The 15,143-nt window shown below is 55.1% G+C and overlaps 5 protein-coding genes across 5 annotated transcripts; 4 read left to right on the top strand and 1 right to left on the bottom strand.

Moving 5' to 3' along the window:
• Positions 1 to 977: 977 nt before the first annotated feature.
• J7T54_003195 (rRNA-processing protein-like protein) lies at positions 978 to 1,974 on the top strand (the record flags this gene model as incomplete). Its single annotated transcript, XM_051506751.1, has 3 exons — positions 978 to 1,065; positions 1,126 to 1,206; positions 1,259 to 1,974. The coding sequence occupies 3 exons, from the start codon at positions 978 to 980 to the stop codon at positions 1,972 to 1,974; spliced, it is 885 nt and encodes a 294-aa protein (XP_051361885.1).
• Positions 1,975 to 2,806: 832 nt separating this feature from the next.
• Positions 2,807 to 6,395, top strand: J7T54_003196 (putative membrane protein-like protein; the record flags this gene model as incomplete). The annotated part of the gene is made up of 2 exons (XM_051506752.1): positions 2,807 to 5,050; positions 5,103 to 6,395. The coding sequence occupies 2 exons, from the start codon at positions 2,807 to 2,809 to the stop codon at positions 6,393 to 6,395; spliced, it is 3,537 nt and encodes a 1,178-aa protein (XP_051361886.1).
• Positions 6,396 to 8,016: 1,621 nt separating this feature from the next.
• On the top strand, positions 8,017 to 9,351 carry J7T54_003197 (uncharacterized protein; the record flags this gene model as incomplete). Its single annotated transcript, XM_051506753.1, has 1 exon — positions 8,017 to 9,351. One exon carries the CDS (start codon positions 8,017 to 8,019, stop codon positions 9,349 to 9,351), a length of 1,335 nt encoding a protein of 444 aa, XP_051361887.1.
• A 356-nt stretch (positions 9,352 to 9,707) lies between these two features.
• J7T54_003198 (Golgi apparatus membrane protein TVP23) lies at positions 9,708 to 10,520 on the bottom strand (the record flags this gene model as incomplete). Its single annotated transcript, XM_051506754.1, has 4 exons — positions 9,708 to 9,865; positions 9,959 to 10,242; positions 10,304 to 10,349; positions 10,406 to 10,520. 4 exons carry the CDS (start codon positions 10,518 to 10,520, stop codon positions 9,708 to 9,710), a joined length of 603 nt encoding a protein of 200 aa, XP_051361888.1.
• A 641-nt stretch (positions 10,521 to 11,161) lies between these two features.
• J7T54_003199 (Citrate lyase subunit beta-like protein) lies at positions 11,162 to 12,058 on the top strand (the record flags this gene model as incomplete). The annotated part of the gene is made up of 1 exon (XM_051506755.1): positions 11,162 to 12,058. The coding sequence occupies one exon, from the start codon at positions 11,162 to 11,164 to the stop codon at positions 12,056 to 12,058; it is 897 nt and encodes a 298-aa protein (XP_051361889.1).
• Positions 12,059 to 15,143: the final 3,085 nt, after the last annotated feature.

The following is a 15,143-nucleotide window of genomic DNA, read 5'->3' on the forward strand; positions in this document are numbered from 1 at the left end:
AGATGACCTTTACACGACAACCTACGGTTCTTCCTCGAGACGTCCTCACTCCGCCTACGTACCCATTTTCTACCAATGGATCCTACAACTGGCGTCGACCCTTCAGCTGCTCCATGGCCAAGGCATCGTGGTCGGCGATTGGGACAATCGGAACTGGTGGTTATCCCTCCCTTACTTAACGCTGAGCTATGTAGGATTCTACTCGGCCAAGTTCCAACTCCATGGCTATATATACCCATACATAAGCCGTTACGACTTCCCCAATAACCCCCGCCATCCTTTGCATATTAACGATTATAAGACTATGCCTAACGTAGCCACGGACCTTGTCCTATTCGGGTTTCGAGCGTACGAGCTTCTGACGCAGTCGCAGCCTGGTTGGGGCCCCGGCGAGACCGAGGGGGAGTGGCCAGACTTGGAGGCCGAGTATCTTGGCGAGATTGTGCAGAAATGCAAAATGAGTCGGTACCAAGACGCAGACGAGCTCATGTCGGATATCGTCGGGGACCTGGAGTCTCGAGGGTGGAGTGTGGAGGGGGATCGTCTGGTTGGCCTCGACGCGCAGGCTATCATAGGGGACAAGATGAAGGCGAGCTATCGGTTCTACTGGAATTAACAATAGTCAAGATACAAGAGCTCTATTTATTGCATAATTACGACCCTGTCTACTTGCAGACTCCAAACATTGCCTGGCATCCGCTGCCGCAGTAAGCAGATGTAGACCCGCAATAGTTACTCGAGGAACAGCATTCTCCGAATTGGGAGTCCCCAATGTTGCCCGCGCTGGTGGCGGCCACTCCTTATCGGAAGTGGAGCGGGACGATAAGAAAATAATTTCCGCCTCCCGCGAACCGACAATCATGAAGCATCACTGTCACGATTCACTAAGCACAGATTGCCCCATTGTAGCCACTGTGTAATCGACCAGCCCCCGCACATCCAACACTCCTCTCTGAAGACATTGTTCAATCGCGATCATGAGAGGAAAGCGGGCGAAGCAGTATCGCAAGCTCATGGAGCAGTACTCGCAGACCTTCGGGTTTCGCGAGCCGTACCAGGTCATTGGTACGCCCGCCGTCTATCGCATTGCTCTCTGTGTGTACTAACGGCTCCCAGTGGATGCAGGGATGATCAAAGATACCTGTCGCTTCAAGATGGAGCTCACCCCCGCTCTCGAGAGGACGGTTCGAGGAAAAGTCAAGCCTAGTACGCGTGCCGCTCTTTTCCCACTTGACTTTGATTACTGACGAAATGACAGTGATCACACAATGCGAGATCCGCAAACTATACGCGCAATCAAAAGAACCCGGGATGAGCGAAGCGATTGAAGTCGCCAAAACCCTCGAACGACGTCGTTGCGGGCACCACCCGGACGAGTACCCCGACCCGTTACCCACAGACGAGTGCCTGACCAGCGTTGTCGATCCAAAGAGTTCGGGCGCGAACAAGCACCGCTACGTGGTGGCTTCGCAAGACGAGGGTGTGCGACAAGTACTGCGGACAGTCAAGGGCACGCCACAAATCTACGTCAACCGAAGTGTCATGATCCTGGAACCCATGCCGCCCGAGAGTGCGCAGCTGCGATCAAAGGAGGAGATTCAAAAATTACGAGCAGGTCTCGCGCAACGAAACCAGAGCAAGAGGAAAAGGGAAGACGGCGACGACGACGATGAGGCCAAGGACACCAATGGTGATGCCAAGGAAGCCGATGCTGAGAAGGTCGGGAAGCAGGCAGCCCCCCAAGCAAAGAAGAGCAAGAAGAATCACGGCAAAGGGGTGAAAGGTGCGAATCCGTTGGCCATGCAGAAGAAGAGGCCGCGAAAGGACCCCGCGATGCAGAATAAGAAGCCCAAGGCTGCGGCGAGCAAGCCCGAAAAGACAGGCGAGGCTGCAGCCGACTCTAAAACTCCCAGAGCGCCCAAGACAGGGGCAGCAGAATCACAGGGGCAAGAGACAGGCGACGCAGATGTCTGACGGTCACTGAAGCGATGGACCACATGAGCTGGCGCATTGGATGTCGGAATCTCTGGAATTTGGCAGGCTCTCACTTACCCAATTGGTGACTCTAAGACCCTGCCTCAGGTGGGGAGGAGGAGGGGGCTGAAAACGGCTGGACAACATGGAAATACCCTTTGGAATGTATGGAGGTAGTCCAGACTGGCAGTCGAGTATCGTGGGCTGAGCACGCGACTGTCTTGGACCAGCAAAGTGCGCAGTCGTCTGCGCGCTCAGGGAATCAGATATAATAGCGGTTTGATGAGTTCTCAGCTCAGCTTGGACGAGCAGTCTTGTCTGTTACAAGCCTGTATAGTTGGCTCCAGAATGTCTTTGCCTCGCTCGCTGATCCTCGAGACTCCGTTCATACAGGTACGTACTCGTGGTTTGCTTGGCCGGGCGCCCACGCAAAGTTTAATTCCATAGCAGATCGCAATCCTCAAGATACCTACCTACCTTAGCTATACCGGTCATTGGTTGAATCTGTCACATCACTCACATCCAAAAGTGATTCGGATCATCAGCCGCCAAGAGACCAGTTGCTGCAGGGGTTCGAGCTGCTGGTGGTGCCTGTCGTTTAGCGGCATTTCCCCACCCGGTTGCCCCGGTCGCCTATCGTCCTTTTTTTCTGGCGGTGTTGCTTCATTGCGGCCACTAGCGAGACGGCGCCACCTCCATCATCAACCTATCTACTTGCTTCTTTACTCCCGGTGACGTCCCATCCTAAGTACGTTACACCTGCACTGGATGGGGACGTGAACTCTGATTCAGCTCTTGTGTAATTTAATGGTCATACAATACTGGATCTCACATGATGGCGGGGAAAGAAGATGGGCAACAGGCCGCGCCAGCCGTTGTGCATGAGACGGACGACTTTGGACTACCGATTCGACAATACTCTACGCCTGTTTCAACGTCTGCGGAAACAAAAGATGGTGAAGACGGACCAGCGGACGAATCTAAAGATGTCTCGAGTAATGGGAAGGGGACAGTCACAGAGGCAACATCGCACGAAGACCAGCCCCAAGATTCCAACATGACCTCCGCAGGGGAAGATGCTGCCGGCAAGGGGAAACAACCGGCGACAAGCCCCTCGAGCGATGATGAACAACATACTACGCCCAGAGAAGCGCCTGCCGAACAGCCCGACCAGAGAAAAGATGCTGCCACGCTGAAGCCGAAATCGGAGCACGCGGACGAAACGCCAGCGACGACGAGCGACGCCGTAGTGAAAGAAATAGAATCCTCAACAGACAGAAATTTTTTTCAAGATGACGGGCCAGCGCCGATGGCTGGCGGGGAAGAGCCTGCCGCTCAAACCAAGAAGAAGACTAGGCATGCCCATCAGCACAGCATCGCTAGCTTGGCAAGTGTGAACAGCGCACCCAACGATCCAGGGGTGTCCGAATTCTCGCATCAGCAAGTTTCCACGCAGGTCGAGGACAAGAAGGATGAAGACGAAGGCTGGCAAACCATGCCCTCGTATGCGCCATATGACATCTACGACGATGACAATCGGCTTGTTGCGCAGGAACACGAGGACTCGGAGGATGAGAAGGTTGTCTACGGAGGACTCGGTGGCGCAGGAAAGGGTTACACGAGGGTGCAGATGGACGATGACGTGCAATCAGCGAACAGCATGGACGACAACACAAACTATCTGTTCAAGGACGGTGGCTACAAGGGCACGACAATGGCGGAGGACGCGGACGACGATGCACGGGACGCCGTGGGGCAGATGCAGGCCACAAAGGACCTCCTGACCGAGGGCCAACGTGTAGCGTACGTGGGCGTTGTCCGTTTGGAGATCGCCCAGCTAGTCAAGGAAAGCGAGCAGCTTGAGTCGACGCGCAAGATCAGGAAGGAAGTCAGCATGTCGGCCGAAAACACCAAAATGTGGGCGCAAAAGATGATGATCCGCCTGTACGCGCACATGGACATTAGCGAGGCGGAACAGATCATGATCGAGCAGCTCGCCGAGCATGGCGTCGTTCCGGCGGATCTGGTGCCGGCGTTGCATGCCAATGCCCGCGTCAAGAATCCCATGGCCGAGCAGGAGGACGACGACAAGGGGGAGCAGAAGACAGAAAAGGATGAAAGCGATCCTCCTCAAGATGTGGCCGCCGAAGAAAGCCAGAAGCAGGAAGACGTTGCACAAGACACCCTAACTCAGGAAGGTGAAGAAACCAACAGACCCACCGAGCAGGGCGACATGAACGACAAGCCCGACGAGGAGTGGTCATCCAAGCGACCGATGACTCCGACGGACGAACCGGTTGCTGAGCCTCCACCGCCCTACGGAGCTCATGAGCAGGATGAAGTGCCGGAAGTCCAATCGCCTTCGCAGCTACCCACTACCAGCAAGATCGACATTGATCTGCGATGGACCGTGCTTTGCGATCTGTTCCTCATCCTCATTGCCGACTCGGTCTACGACGCGCGGTCCAGGGTTCTCCTCGAGCGCGTGGGCAAGAGCTTGGAGATCCCGTGGCTGGACATTTGCCGTTTCGAAAAGCGCATCACGGATGCCTTGGAACTGCAGCAAGCTGCCGAAAAGGAGAACTGGAACGAGGAGGAGCACATGGAGTCTCGCAGGAAGAAAGCCCTCAAACGACGATACATGATGATGGGTCTCGCGACAGTCGGCGGCGGCATCGTCATCGGTCTGTCGGCGGGCCTCGCAGCACCTTTGATCGGCGCAGGTCTTGCCGCTGGGCTTACTACCATTGGTGTCGGTGGTACTGGTACCTTCCTCGGCGGATTGGGCGGTGCTGCCATCATCACATCCGCCGCTTCTGCTTCTGGCAGCGTCATTGGTGCGAAGGCGGCGCATCGGCGAACAGGTGCTGTGCGTACCTTTGAGTATCGTCCTCTGCACAACAACAAGCGCGTCAACTTGATCGTGTCTGTGTCGGGCTGGTTGACGGGCAAGGTGGATGACGTGCGGCTACCGTTCAGTACAGTGGACGCCACGATGGGTGACATCTATTCGGTGCTGTGGGAGCCAGATATGCTGAGGAGCGTCGGTGACACTATCCAGATTCTGGCCACCGAGGTTAGTCCACTCAAGCCCCTGCCCATGTTTTCTGATTGACTGACATTGGCAGGCTCTCACATCAAGTATCCAGCAAATCCTCGGCAGCACCCTGCTCACGGGTCTCATGGGCGCGTTGCAAATCCCAATCATCCTCACCAAGCTGGCGTACTTGATCGACAACCCGTGGACAGTGTCCTGCGACCGTGCCATATCTGCTGGCAAGATCCTAGCCGACTCCCTGATCGACCGCAATCTGGGTACGAGACCGGTCACCTTGGTCGGATACTCGCTAGGATCTAGGGTCATCTTCTCATGCTTGCAGGAGCTCGCAAAGAGGGGTGCTTACGGTTTGATCCAGAACGTGTACCTCTTTGGATCTCCAATTGTGTACCAGAAGGAGGAATATCTCCGCGCACGCACCGTTGTACCAGGTCGATTTGTGAATGGGTACAACCGCACAGACTGGGTGCTCGGCTACCTGTTCCGAGTGACGAGCGGTGGTATCCGTCGCGTGGCCGGACTGGCTGCCATCGAGGACCTGCCGTGGATCGAGAATATCGATGTGACGGAGCATGTGGCGGGCCACATGGCCTACCGAACAGCCATGCCCATTCTGCTGAAGGAGTGTGGTTGGATGGTGGAGAGTGAGGTGTTCAGTGAAATTGAGGATCCGGACCCTGACAATCACACCGAGCGACAGAGAGAGCTCATCAACGAGATTGAGGAGGCACGCAAGAAGCTGGAAGAGGAGGGCAGGACTGGCAGCAAGTCACGCTTCTCCATCTTTGGCCGCAAGAAGAGAGCGGAGAAGGCCGAGTGGGAGCTATACGACGATAAGCAGGCCAAGCCCACGACGGGACCAGAGCAAGATCCAGACGCAGCGTACCGTGGGGCGCTCTTTGACGTCGACACGATCCGCGAAGAACTGGCCAAAGACATGCGCGGCGAGCGCGAGCCAGAGGAAGAGGAGCTGCAGATTCGGGAGATCAAGTCGACGCTCCCGCCGATGAAGCTCAACTTGACAGCTGCCGCTTCGTCGTCAGCATCGACCCCTGTCGCACCCGCCAACCCTTACAATACTCTCAGGGAGACGCGAAGCGCCGATCATGTGCCAACATATCAGCTACCGCCGGAGGACGAGATACAGATGACTTTTGACACGTCGTTCAACGACACTACCACGCAGTCTCGAAGCTTGTACGGGGATAGTCTAAGGCCGTCTCGCGACGAGACAACGACCGCCAGTCGACCTGATCTCAAGTCATCGAACACGGTGCCGAATGTCAACATGAACAATCCCTGGGGAGATCCAGATGATGACGACTTTGGGAAAGAGAAGGAGATTTCCATGACGTTTGCGTAGAGAGGCTTTTGCGGGCAGCAATATTTCATGGCGTCCAGGGTGTCAGCATTGTGCTTTGCAATTCAGGTCTCGAGGGACCTCTGGCGTTTTCAGCATCAAGACCGCGGGCACGAAGGGCGGAAGATAGACATGATATACATATAATGTGTTGTAATTTCAGAGGGCGAAGCAAGAAGAGAGCATGCCTTCCTCTGTGAGGCCATGTGTCACGTGGTCGCATGTTGAAGTATTCGCAAGGCCACTCAGATGCTTCCATAAATATCTCCAACACTAGTGAGCCTGAGAAGGCTAGGATGGATCACCGATGCTCTGCCGCTCGCGACTTGAGATCCTGCCTGCAGTGGTTTGGGGGCAAACATACACAGACCAGATGTCAGAGGTTGACCAGTGGGACCAGCAGCAATGAACAATGAGAAGGCAATATCGAACATGACCGCACGTCCATTGTGGCCTGCAGCGGATGGAGTCTGGACAGCGCTTCGCTGCGTGCGCACTGCAGAAACAAACGTCGTGGCCCGATGCGAAGGTGCCATCGTAGTACCGCGCGCTTCCGCTACGTTTCGGATCTCACTCGGCGGGCGCATATGCAAGAGGGCATCGCTGAGGGACTGAATGACGCCTTGGGCAGATTTAATCGTGAGCAGAGCACAACATGCTGATAAGTGACTGATCCATGCTGCACAGAATTTTGAAGTGTGTGATTCAAGGACACATTTATCTCCTACATACGGATACCAAGCACGGCAAGGCTGAGAGGGAAGAGAACCGGTGATGCACCTGTCAGACACTAATGCGGGTCAGCCGCTCTATAGTGGCTTGATCAGCGGCCCCGTTTGACAGACGGACGGACTGTGGTCAAACTCCAAGCCTCCAGATGCAAGGGTTTTCAGCTCAGCGTCAGGCTGTCAAAAATCCCAGTGTCTTTCAATTCCCTCCATCAGCTCGTATGCATCTGAATGGGTCTCCGGGGGGGGGGGGCGGGGTTCTTGCGCTCTGCTGCAGAGTAGTGGTACTACTATTAACTTGGTGACTATGAAGTGTCAGATTCTTGGAGAAGGCACAGCCCGAGAGATGCCAGCCCATCATTGGCTCACTCCCCGACCCTGATTGTCTATTTTCATCCGGGTGGAGCCAACCAACAGTGAGTGCACAGCCATCATGAGGTGCCTTATGAGATACTCACACTTTGGGCGCGAGCACCCATCGCTCCAGATGTGAGTAAAAGCCGAGCGTCTGTGGCCTCGGCGGATGCGAGCTTTCCTCAAGCGCCTCAATAACCCCGCCCATCTGCCAATGAAGACTGCAGTCGTGCTGGTGATAGCACGATGAGCTAGACCTAAAAAGGTGCTTTGTACACACAGCTGGACCCCTGTGCTTGCCCGCTCCTCCACCAATCTCAAGTGGCTGCATTGCTAGTGCCCCAGCTCAGGCTTACAGGTGATCTTCCATCCGATGGGACAGGTCATTTCTGCCTGCTTCATATTCATTCAGGATTGTCCCTCTTGCCCTCAAACCTCTCCTACTCTCCTTTCGATTCTGGCTCCGCGGCTTCGACATCCCAGCAGCGCGGGAGCTATTGAGCACATGGGAGACGATTGGGCACGGATGAATAAGCGACACGATGGACATGGACATTTGGGCGCGACAAGGCGGCGATAATGCGAACACTGGGCAAGGCACCCCGCTCGGTAGCGACAAAACGGAGCAGAACAACCCATTTCTAAGTCGACAGCCTGCCTCGACCGCTAGACAGTCCACGAAACCCACACCGGCTGCTGCTGACAATAGCGACCCGACCGTGTCCCAGCAGGAAAGCGCCAGTGCCAGCGATGGGGCATTCGCAATCGACGACGATGATGGAGAGAGAGTGTTGAATTTCACAGAAAACAAGGAGTTTGACGCGGACCGCGTGTTCGAAAGCGGCACAGACTCCCAGACAAGCAGGCAGTCCTTCTCTTGGTCGCTAGGCGATAACAAGGCCCAGGTCAACGTCATCTATCTCGTACAGATCGCAGATGCACCGGGGGAGATGGGAGGACCATATGAGCCCAAGGAGACGTACGTCGCCCTCCGAGAATTAGATCCACCGGGACATGGCGATATCCTCGTCAATGCCTCACAGACTGGCGTCGATCTTGACTTCACAAAGTTTACCCCAAACAATACCGGAGTCGGCTACGGAGGCGCGTACGCCATTAAGGTCCATTGGGAACGCGAGGACGGGCAGGGCAAGGGCTCGGTGTCGGGATACTTCTCCGTGCTGGGCCCGGAAGATGACGGCCAGGATTTGCAGAAGAAGGTGCAAGACAGCCTATCCAAGCTGAACTACTACAAGGATGGCTTCGAGTCGTCCGGTGACGCTATCCCCGATGTCGCCCCGACTTCCAAAGGACCTGCCCCGACGGCAGAAAGCGGCGACAACCAGAGCAGCGAGACTGCCAGCAGCAACGCCGCCTCAGGCTCTGGGGAGGGCACTGATAGCAGTGCAGGGAGAGGTGGTGGCGGCGGCGGTCTTGCCCCTGGGACCATTGCTGGCATTGTCGTCGGCGTCGTCGGCGGCCTAGCCCTCATTGGCGGCCTGGTCTTTTTCCTCCTCCGTCGTCGCCGCCTGCACAAGACCAAGCAACGACACGCAGGCCCCCAGCACGAGGCCGGCATGACATCCTACGCTCTTGATAAGGTGGACGGCAATGTCGCACATTCACCGTATTCTGACGACGGGCATGGCGTGGCCGCCAGGGGCTTTCCTGCCCATGATGGCGCTGCGGCGACTCATACCACAGGAGCAGCATCGCGTGAGCTTGTCAGGGGAGAGCCTGCTGTGGCAGACACACCGAGTCGACAGCGCGATTACTCGCATCTGGTGGAAGACGGCATGACGGAGGACGACATCCGGAGGCTGGAGGAAGAAGAAAGGGAGCTGGATGATGAGATTGCGCGCGCGAGGAGAAGATGAGCTCTCTGGGACAGGGATTTTGTTTCACTTTTTGACAATACGTGACTTGTCTGTCTGTCGTAACGGAGTTGGGCATGATGGCGTTCCTTTTTTGAGTCTGAGCATGTATGCATGTATTCGTTTTTGCGACAGCTGTGTGTGATAAGCCGAACCCCTCAGTTCCGTCCGTCATCATGGTACGTAGTTTTGATACCACACCAGGGCTCGCTGTGTCCGCCGTGGAGTATCGTACAATAGCCGAGGCACCATAGCCTCCGTACACGCCCAGCAAGCAAGTTCGTGCTTAACCGATCGCTAAATAGCTCCCAACGCGAAATATGCACATGGACAGCCGTGCGCCGGGACGGGCCTGCCACTCAGCCCCTCGAGAAAAAGCGCCCGACCATGTTGCTCGCAATGTTGCCCGCCAAATTGGTGCTTCCAAACGCGCTGCCGGCAAAGTTCGACGCGTGACTGAACTTGTCGCATCGTGAGAATGCCAGGGTGTTCATGACTGTCAACACCAACGCAATGACTGTGCGCCTTGTTAGCGAAATGGGGCCCTTTATCTCTTTTCCTTCTTTTTTACACCTCCTATTCAGGGGCATCCGGATGGGCATGTACTCACTGACAAGAGGCAGCCAGAGAAACTGCAGCCTCACGAGGGCCAGGATCGCCATGGCCACCCACAGCACGGGCTGCACATAAAGCGCCATCCAGAAGAATCGCGAGTCGGTCGCGTTGACCGTCTTGGTCGCAGGATCGCTGCTCTCAAAGACCCATTTCGACTCGCCCGTCGAGGGGTCGACCTCATTCCACCAGCGGAGACCGACGAGTCGACGGCCGGCAATGTTCTTGAGGTAGTAAAAGTCGGCCGCGAGCAGGAGAATGGTGACGATGAAGATCATGATCCTGGGCGGATTGGGTCAGGCACAGTTTGACAGGGAGGGGGGAGAGACCATTGCGTGCTTACATGCTCTTGATGATCCATAGTCCAAGGAAGTAGATCAAGACACTCGCTGTGCACAATTGTCAGTTCTGCGTGGTCCACAAGTCGTCGCAATCGTCCGCATACATATCCTGAACCCCAGAAAAGTCAACAGTGTGATGGGATGCGAACTGAGCCGCCAGCTCAGCGAGCCAGCCTCGGGCTGGGGCTGAGCCTGTGGTTGCGGTTGCGACGCGTCCATGATCGGTCGGCGAACAATCGTTGCGTTTCGTCAAGGGCGCTGCTGCAAAGGAGTGTCGTTTGTCGAATGCAGCGTCGTGCACGGGGGTTTTAAAGGGGTCTCGCGGGTGAAGCAGTCGCGAAATGGACTGCACTGGCTTGGCGTGGCTGCTTAAAAGGTATTGAAGCTACGTAGCCCCATAGCTCAATAGGAGACACGATGATCGGCGTCGCAGACATGGACGCGAGGCTCATTCAGCAGGCGGTGGGCAGCGGCAGAATGCTCAGGTACCTGCGATCAGAACCAGGTGGACTAGGCTGTGGGGTTAAGGTACGTACCTTTCCTCCAGCCTCCCATCTCGGCAACTTCATCTTCCCTAGTCCATGGTAAAGCCGATTTGTAGTCCGTAGACCAGCATAACAACAGCTCTTGGAATTCTTCTGGACACTTGCTTTAATCTACCAGCTGAGACTCTTAAACAGCACTCATTTTTTAAAAAAATTGTGCAATTCTGCGCTCACTCCATCTCACCACCTCCTCAACCATGGCAGCTGCCGCCAAATCGTCGGCGATCATACGCCGTTCACTGCTTTATGGTAACACCTATGTTGCATCCATAATACTGCATAACTGACGTTTCAGTGCCATCATCTTCCCAAAAGATGCTAACCAAGTCCGTTGGTTTCAATTCGGATAATGTCACGTACGACCTCGAGGACTCTGTCACCCCGTCCATGAAGCCTACAGCCAGAGACCAGCTCAAGTCTCACATGAGTGGCATCTCATCACGCCCAAAAGGCATTGGAGAGTTTGCCGTCCGAATCAACGCGGTCTCGACACCATTCGCGCTCCAGGATCTCTCATCTCTAGGCTCGGTCTCAGCCGTAGACGCCGTCGTCGTACCCAAAGTCGAATCTGCCGCCGACTTGAGCTTCGTAACCGATGTTCTGCGACACGTAGCTCCAGAGCGCCATGAGAAGGATTCCAAAAACCCTATCAAAATCATAGCACTGATCGAATCTGCTAAAGCTATCATGGATCTGGGCTCAATCTGCAGAGCCTCCCCGTACTTGAGTGGCTTGATTTTCGCCGCCGAAGACTTTGCGCTTGACCTGTCCATCACACGCACACCATCGTTGACCGAGTTTTTGTACGCCAGATCAGCCATTGTCACCGCAGCGCGCGCAGCAGAACTCCCAAGCGCCATCGACCTAGTGTGTACTTCTTTCAAGGGCGAGGAAGGCATCAAGAGATTGGAAGAAGAATGCCGTGGCGGTAATGCCATGGGATTCAACGGAAAGCAATGCATTCACCCTATCCAAGTGGAGACTGTCCAAAGATTCTATGCCCCATCCAAAGAGGAAGTTGAGTGGGCAGTAAGGATATCGATCGCGGACGAAAAGGCTGCAAAGTCGGGCCGAGGCGCCTGGACACTCAACGGGAAGATGATAGATGCCCCTGTAGTCGGTAAAGCTCACGCAGTTGTGGCGAAAGCTGAGAGGTGCGGATTCGACGTACAAGAGCTCAAGTCGAAATGGCAAGACCAGGAACCGGAGTGAGTGGTGCCAAGATCTGTGGGCACGATGGGTTTCCCAGAGTACCAGTGTCAGATGAAAGGGTTCGGTCTCCAGAAAGCCTTCATTTCCCTTTCGTCAATATGCGTGAATCGTGGCGCTCCCTGGTGTTGTCGGGAAGCCATTTGTGGTATTTGGTCAAAAGTGGTCGACACCACACCGAGCGGATTATCCTGGGGAAAGTCGATCTTGTCCAGGGGGTTAGCCAAGCGTACGTCAGGAATTGATGTGGCCTCGGTTCGGGAAATATGCTCCTCGATTGTCTCAGAGAGGCAGTCAATATCCCTTCTTCTAGGCTTAGTATCGGGCACTGGCACATCCTCGCATCGACAAAAGGTGTAAGGTAGATACGCAGGCAGCCCGACATGCTTGCCCTGTCTCCTATCTTGAGCGAAATTCGTGGGATACGGCAGCTTCTCTGAAGTACTGGTCATTGTGGGCATGGATGGAGGCTGCTGCGGCCAAGCAACGGGGGCATAGTGATCGCAGAAGTTTTCTTGATCCGCGCTTCTAGGGGCCGGGCGCTGACCAACAGCTTGCTGATATCCTTGGCCTACCCATTTATGGACAACTGAATTGCCGTCACTGCCGTCAGGAATTGCGTCGACCGGACCTCTGGCGTAGTCAAACACTCCTGTTGCAATGAGTGCTTTGAGAGCATCGATACCGGAGCACTTGTATGCTTCATCCGCACGTTCGGAGTAGCTGTTGGCACCCTTATTCTTGTCTTTGCTGGGGGGCATCGCAGATGTTCGATCTTGGTCTACTGATATTCGCCTTGTTGAATCCTGGCTCTTCGTGCCGCACGGGGCCTTTCGCGATCTGTTAACACGATCTGGTATGTTGTCTGTCTCGGTGTATCCTTCCGATGTCCCATTTCCCTCGGATTCGGAGTCAGATTGTGACGTGTCTTGGTCCACCAATTCGCTCCTCTTGTCGGGCTTCGACTGCGGATGTTTCGATCTTGGCTCTGCCGAGGAAGAGAGCAAGTTTCTGCGTCGGTGTGATTGCTCATGGGGCACCTCGTGGCGTCGCTGGTTCCGTCTTTTGGTCTTATCTGCATTTCCCCGAGATCCTTGTTTTCCATTGCCCACATCGTCATGTGACCGTTTGAAGATACCCAATTCATGAAATTCAAGATCTGCCACTGCCATCTTCAGCTTCGAGAAGTCGATGAATGATACTCAGGGGCTTACTGTGTCTCCGACCCGCGCCTCGACCGTTTGAGAAGAGTCCGGCCGTGAAATTGGGCTTCGTCTATGCCGCGTGTCAGTGTAGCTGAACATACACATGGACTGGCCAGATGTGTGTCCTTACTATCACTGGTCCAGGTCCCAAGACATCTGATTCGAAGTTTTCCATGACTTCTTTGCTGGCTCGCAAGGTCTTATTTTTCTTCTTCCTAGTCCTGGCTCTAGTCGCCTGAGACGACCTCCGAACACGCTGAGCTGTATGGTTCGGTTCGTACTTGTCTGCCTTTGTCTTCCTTCGCGGAGCTTTGGCATGAACGTCCGGCGGTATGGCAGCCGAGGATGACTCTTCGTATGTGCGTTGGTGCAGCTTTCGTTCCCGAGTACCATGGCGATGGCCGTCTGGAGGCATGTCATTGGGAATCGATGTTGATTCGATACCGGGATCATGTTGACGCTGCCTCGACGGCGCTGTTGCATCCATGCCGATGGCCACTGGAGATCCTGACTCAACCTCGGCGATCCAGGTCTGGACAAATGCCATGTCGTCGCAGCGAGCTGAATTCGGAACAGACCGTTGGCCACACGGTGAGTGCTGACGGCTACCTGGCGCAGGCATGTCATCAGAGAGGTTTCTGGTCGATGCGAGCTGCGATGGGTCCGGCACAGACTGACTCGAGACCGTTACTCTGCCTGGTGACAGATATTAAACAGGTTACGGTCTATCGTGCGTGGCTTGGGTTCCTTCCTGCCTGGAGTAGCGCTGATAGACATATATCAGAAGCTGCCACCTGACTTGGTAAATAAACATGAAGGCTTCGTAGTGCACGTAAAGGACCTCCGCATAGACACGGTGCAAGAGAGCTACTTGCCTGATTTGGCAGTGCTCGACAGATCGTGGCGGACGCCAGGCCCATGTGGCGGATCCCTGCATGGCACTTGCAGCTGCGCGCGCTGGTGAGAAGCCATGTGGCGCCCATCGTGGCGCACTGTCGATAGTAGTAGATAAGGTCCCTGATTAGCATCGTAACTTGGGCCTCACTTTGCGACGAAGGCTTTCCTGGGATCAGCGCATGGACCTCGTTCAGTCTGAATACTATCAGGACTGCCGGGGTTGATTAGCTGTTCAGCAAGACACGACATGCTTTGCATTCGTGTTATGCTTAAAAATGCAGCTCCAGTCAGACCAGTCTCCTCACGCCGACACTCCCGTTCGGGTTGGGCTTAAGGTTGTGAATCCTGCACAACCATGAAGGAGCAAGAATTCTTCTGAGAAGAACCGAAAGCTGTGCCGAGTCGATGTATCCTTGCTTTTTTTATTTTGATTTTTTAAACCTACCTGGTATAATAATAGAGGGGTGCTGGTATTATGGTCAGTGTGTTATTAAGGTTTTAGACAACAGGCCAGCCGAAAACCTACCCCGCACGCACGAAAATTCAAGTTCTTGAGAACATGGAGGCACTGAGACTGGACCCAGTGCAGCCACTTTGGCCCGTGATGGTGTCGGTCAGATCAGCGGTTTTATGCCTCGGTGCCAACGCGCAGTCCAAATCATAGTTGAAAAACACTCATGAACACGCCCGCCCCAAGGGTGTTGCGTGCAAGACACCGTTCAAGAGATGACCGTGACGTCGCAAATAGCCATTCGGGATGTGGGAACCGGGAGGAGATGTCCCGCACGCCACATTCGACTCGAACCTGTCCTGCAGTGGGCAAGATTGTCCAGCCTCCTCCGCGGGACGGAACTGGAGACCTGGAAGACGACATGGAGGTAACTTTCCGGCGGAAGCTGGGAATAAATCGCCTGCAATCGACCACACGCACGGCTTGCCCCAGCTGCGTGATGGCTCCGTGAGACTCTGCTGGCGGGTCGGACGGC

This window comes from Emericellopsis cladophorae (assembly GCF_022114955.1).
Source record: "Emericellopsis cladophorae strain MUM 19.33 chromosome Unknown NODE_25_length_288687_cov_117_495977, whole genome shotgun sequence".
In the NCBI taxonomy this organism is placed as follows: Eukaryota; Fungi; Ascomycota; class Sordariomycetes; order Hypocreales; family Bionectriaceae; genus Emericellopsis; species Emericellopsis cladophorae.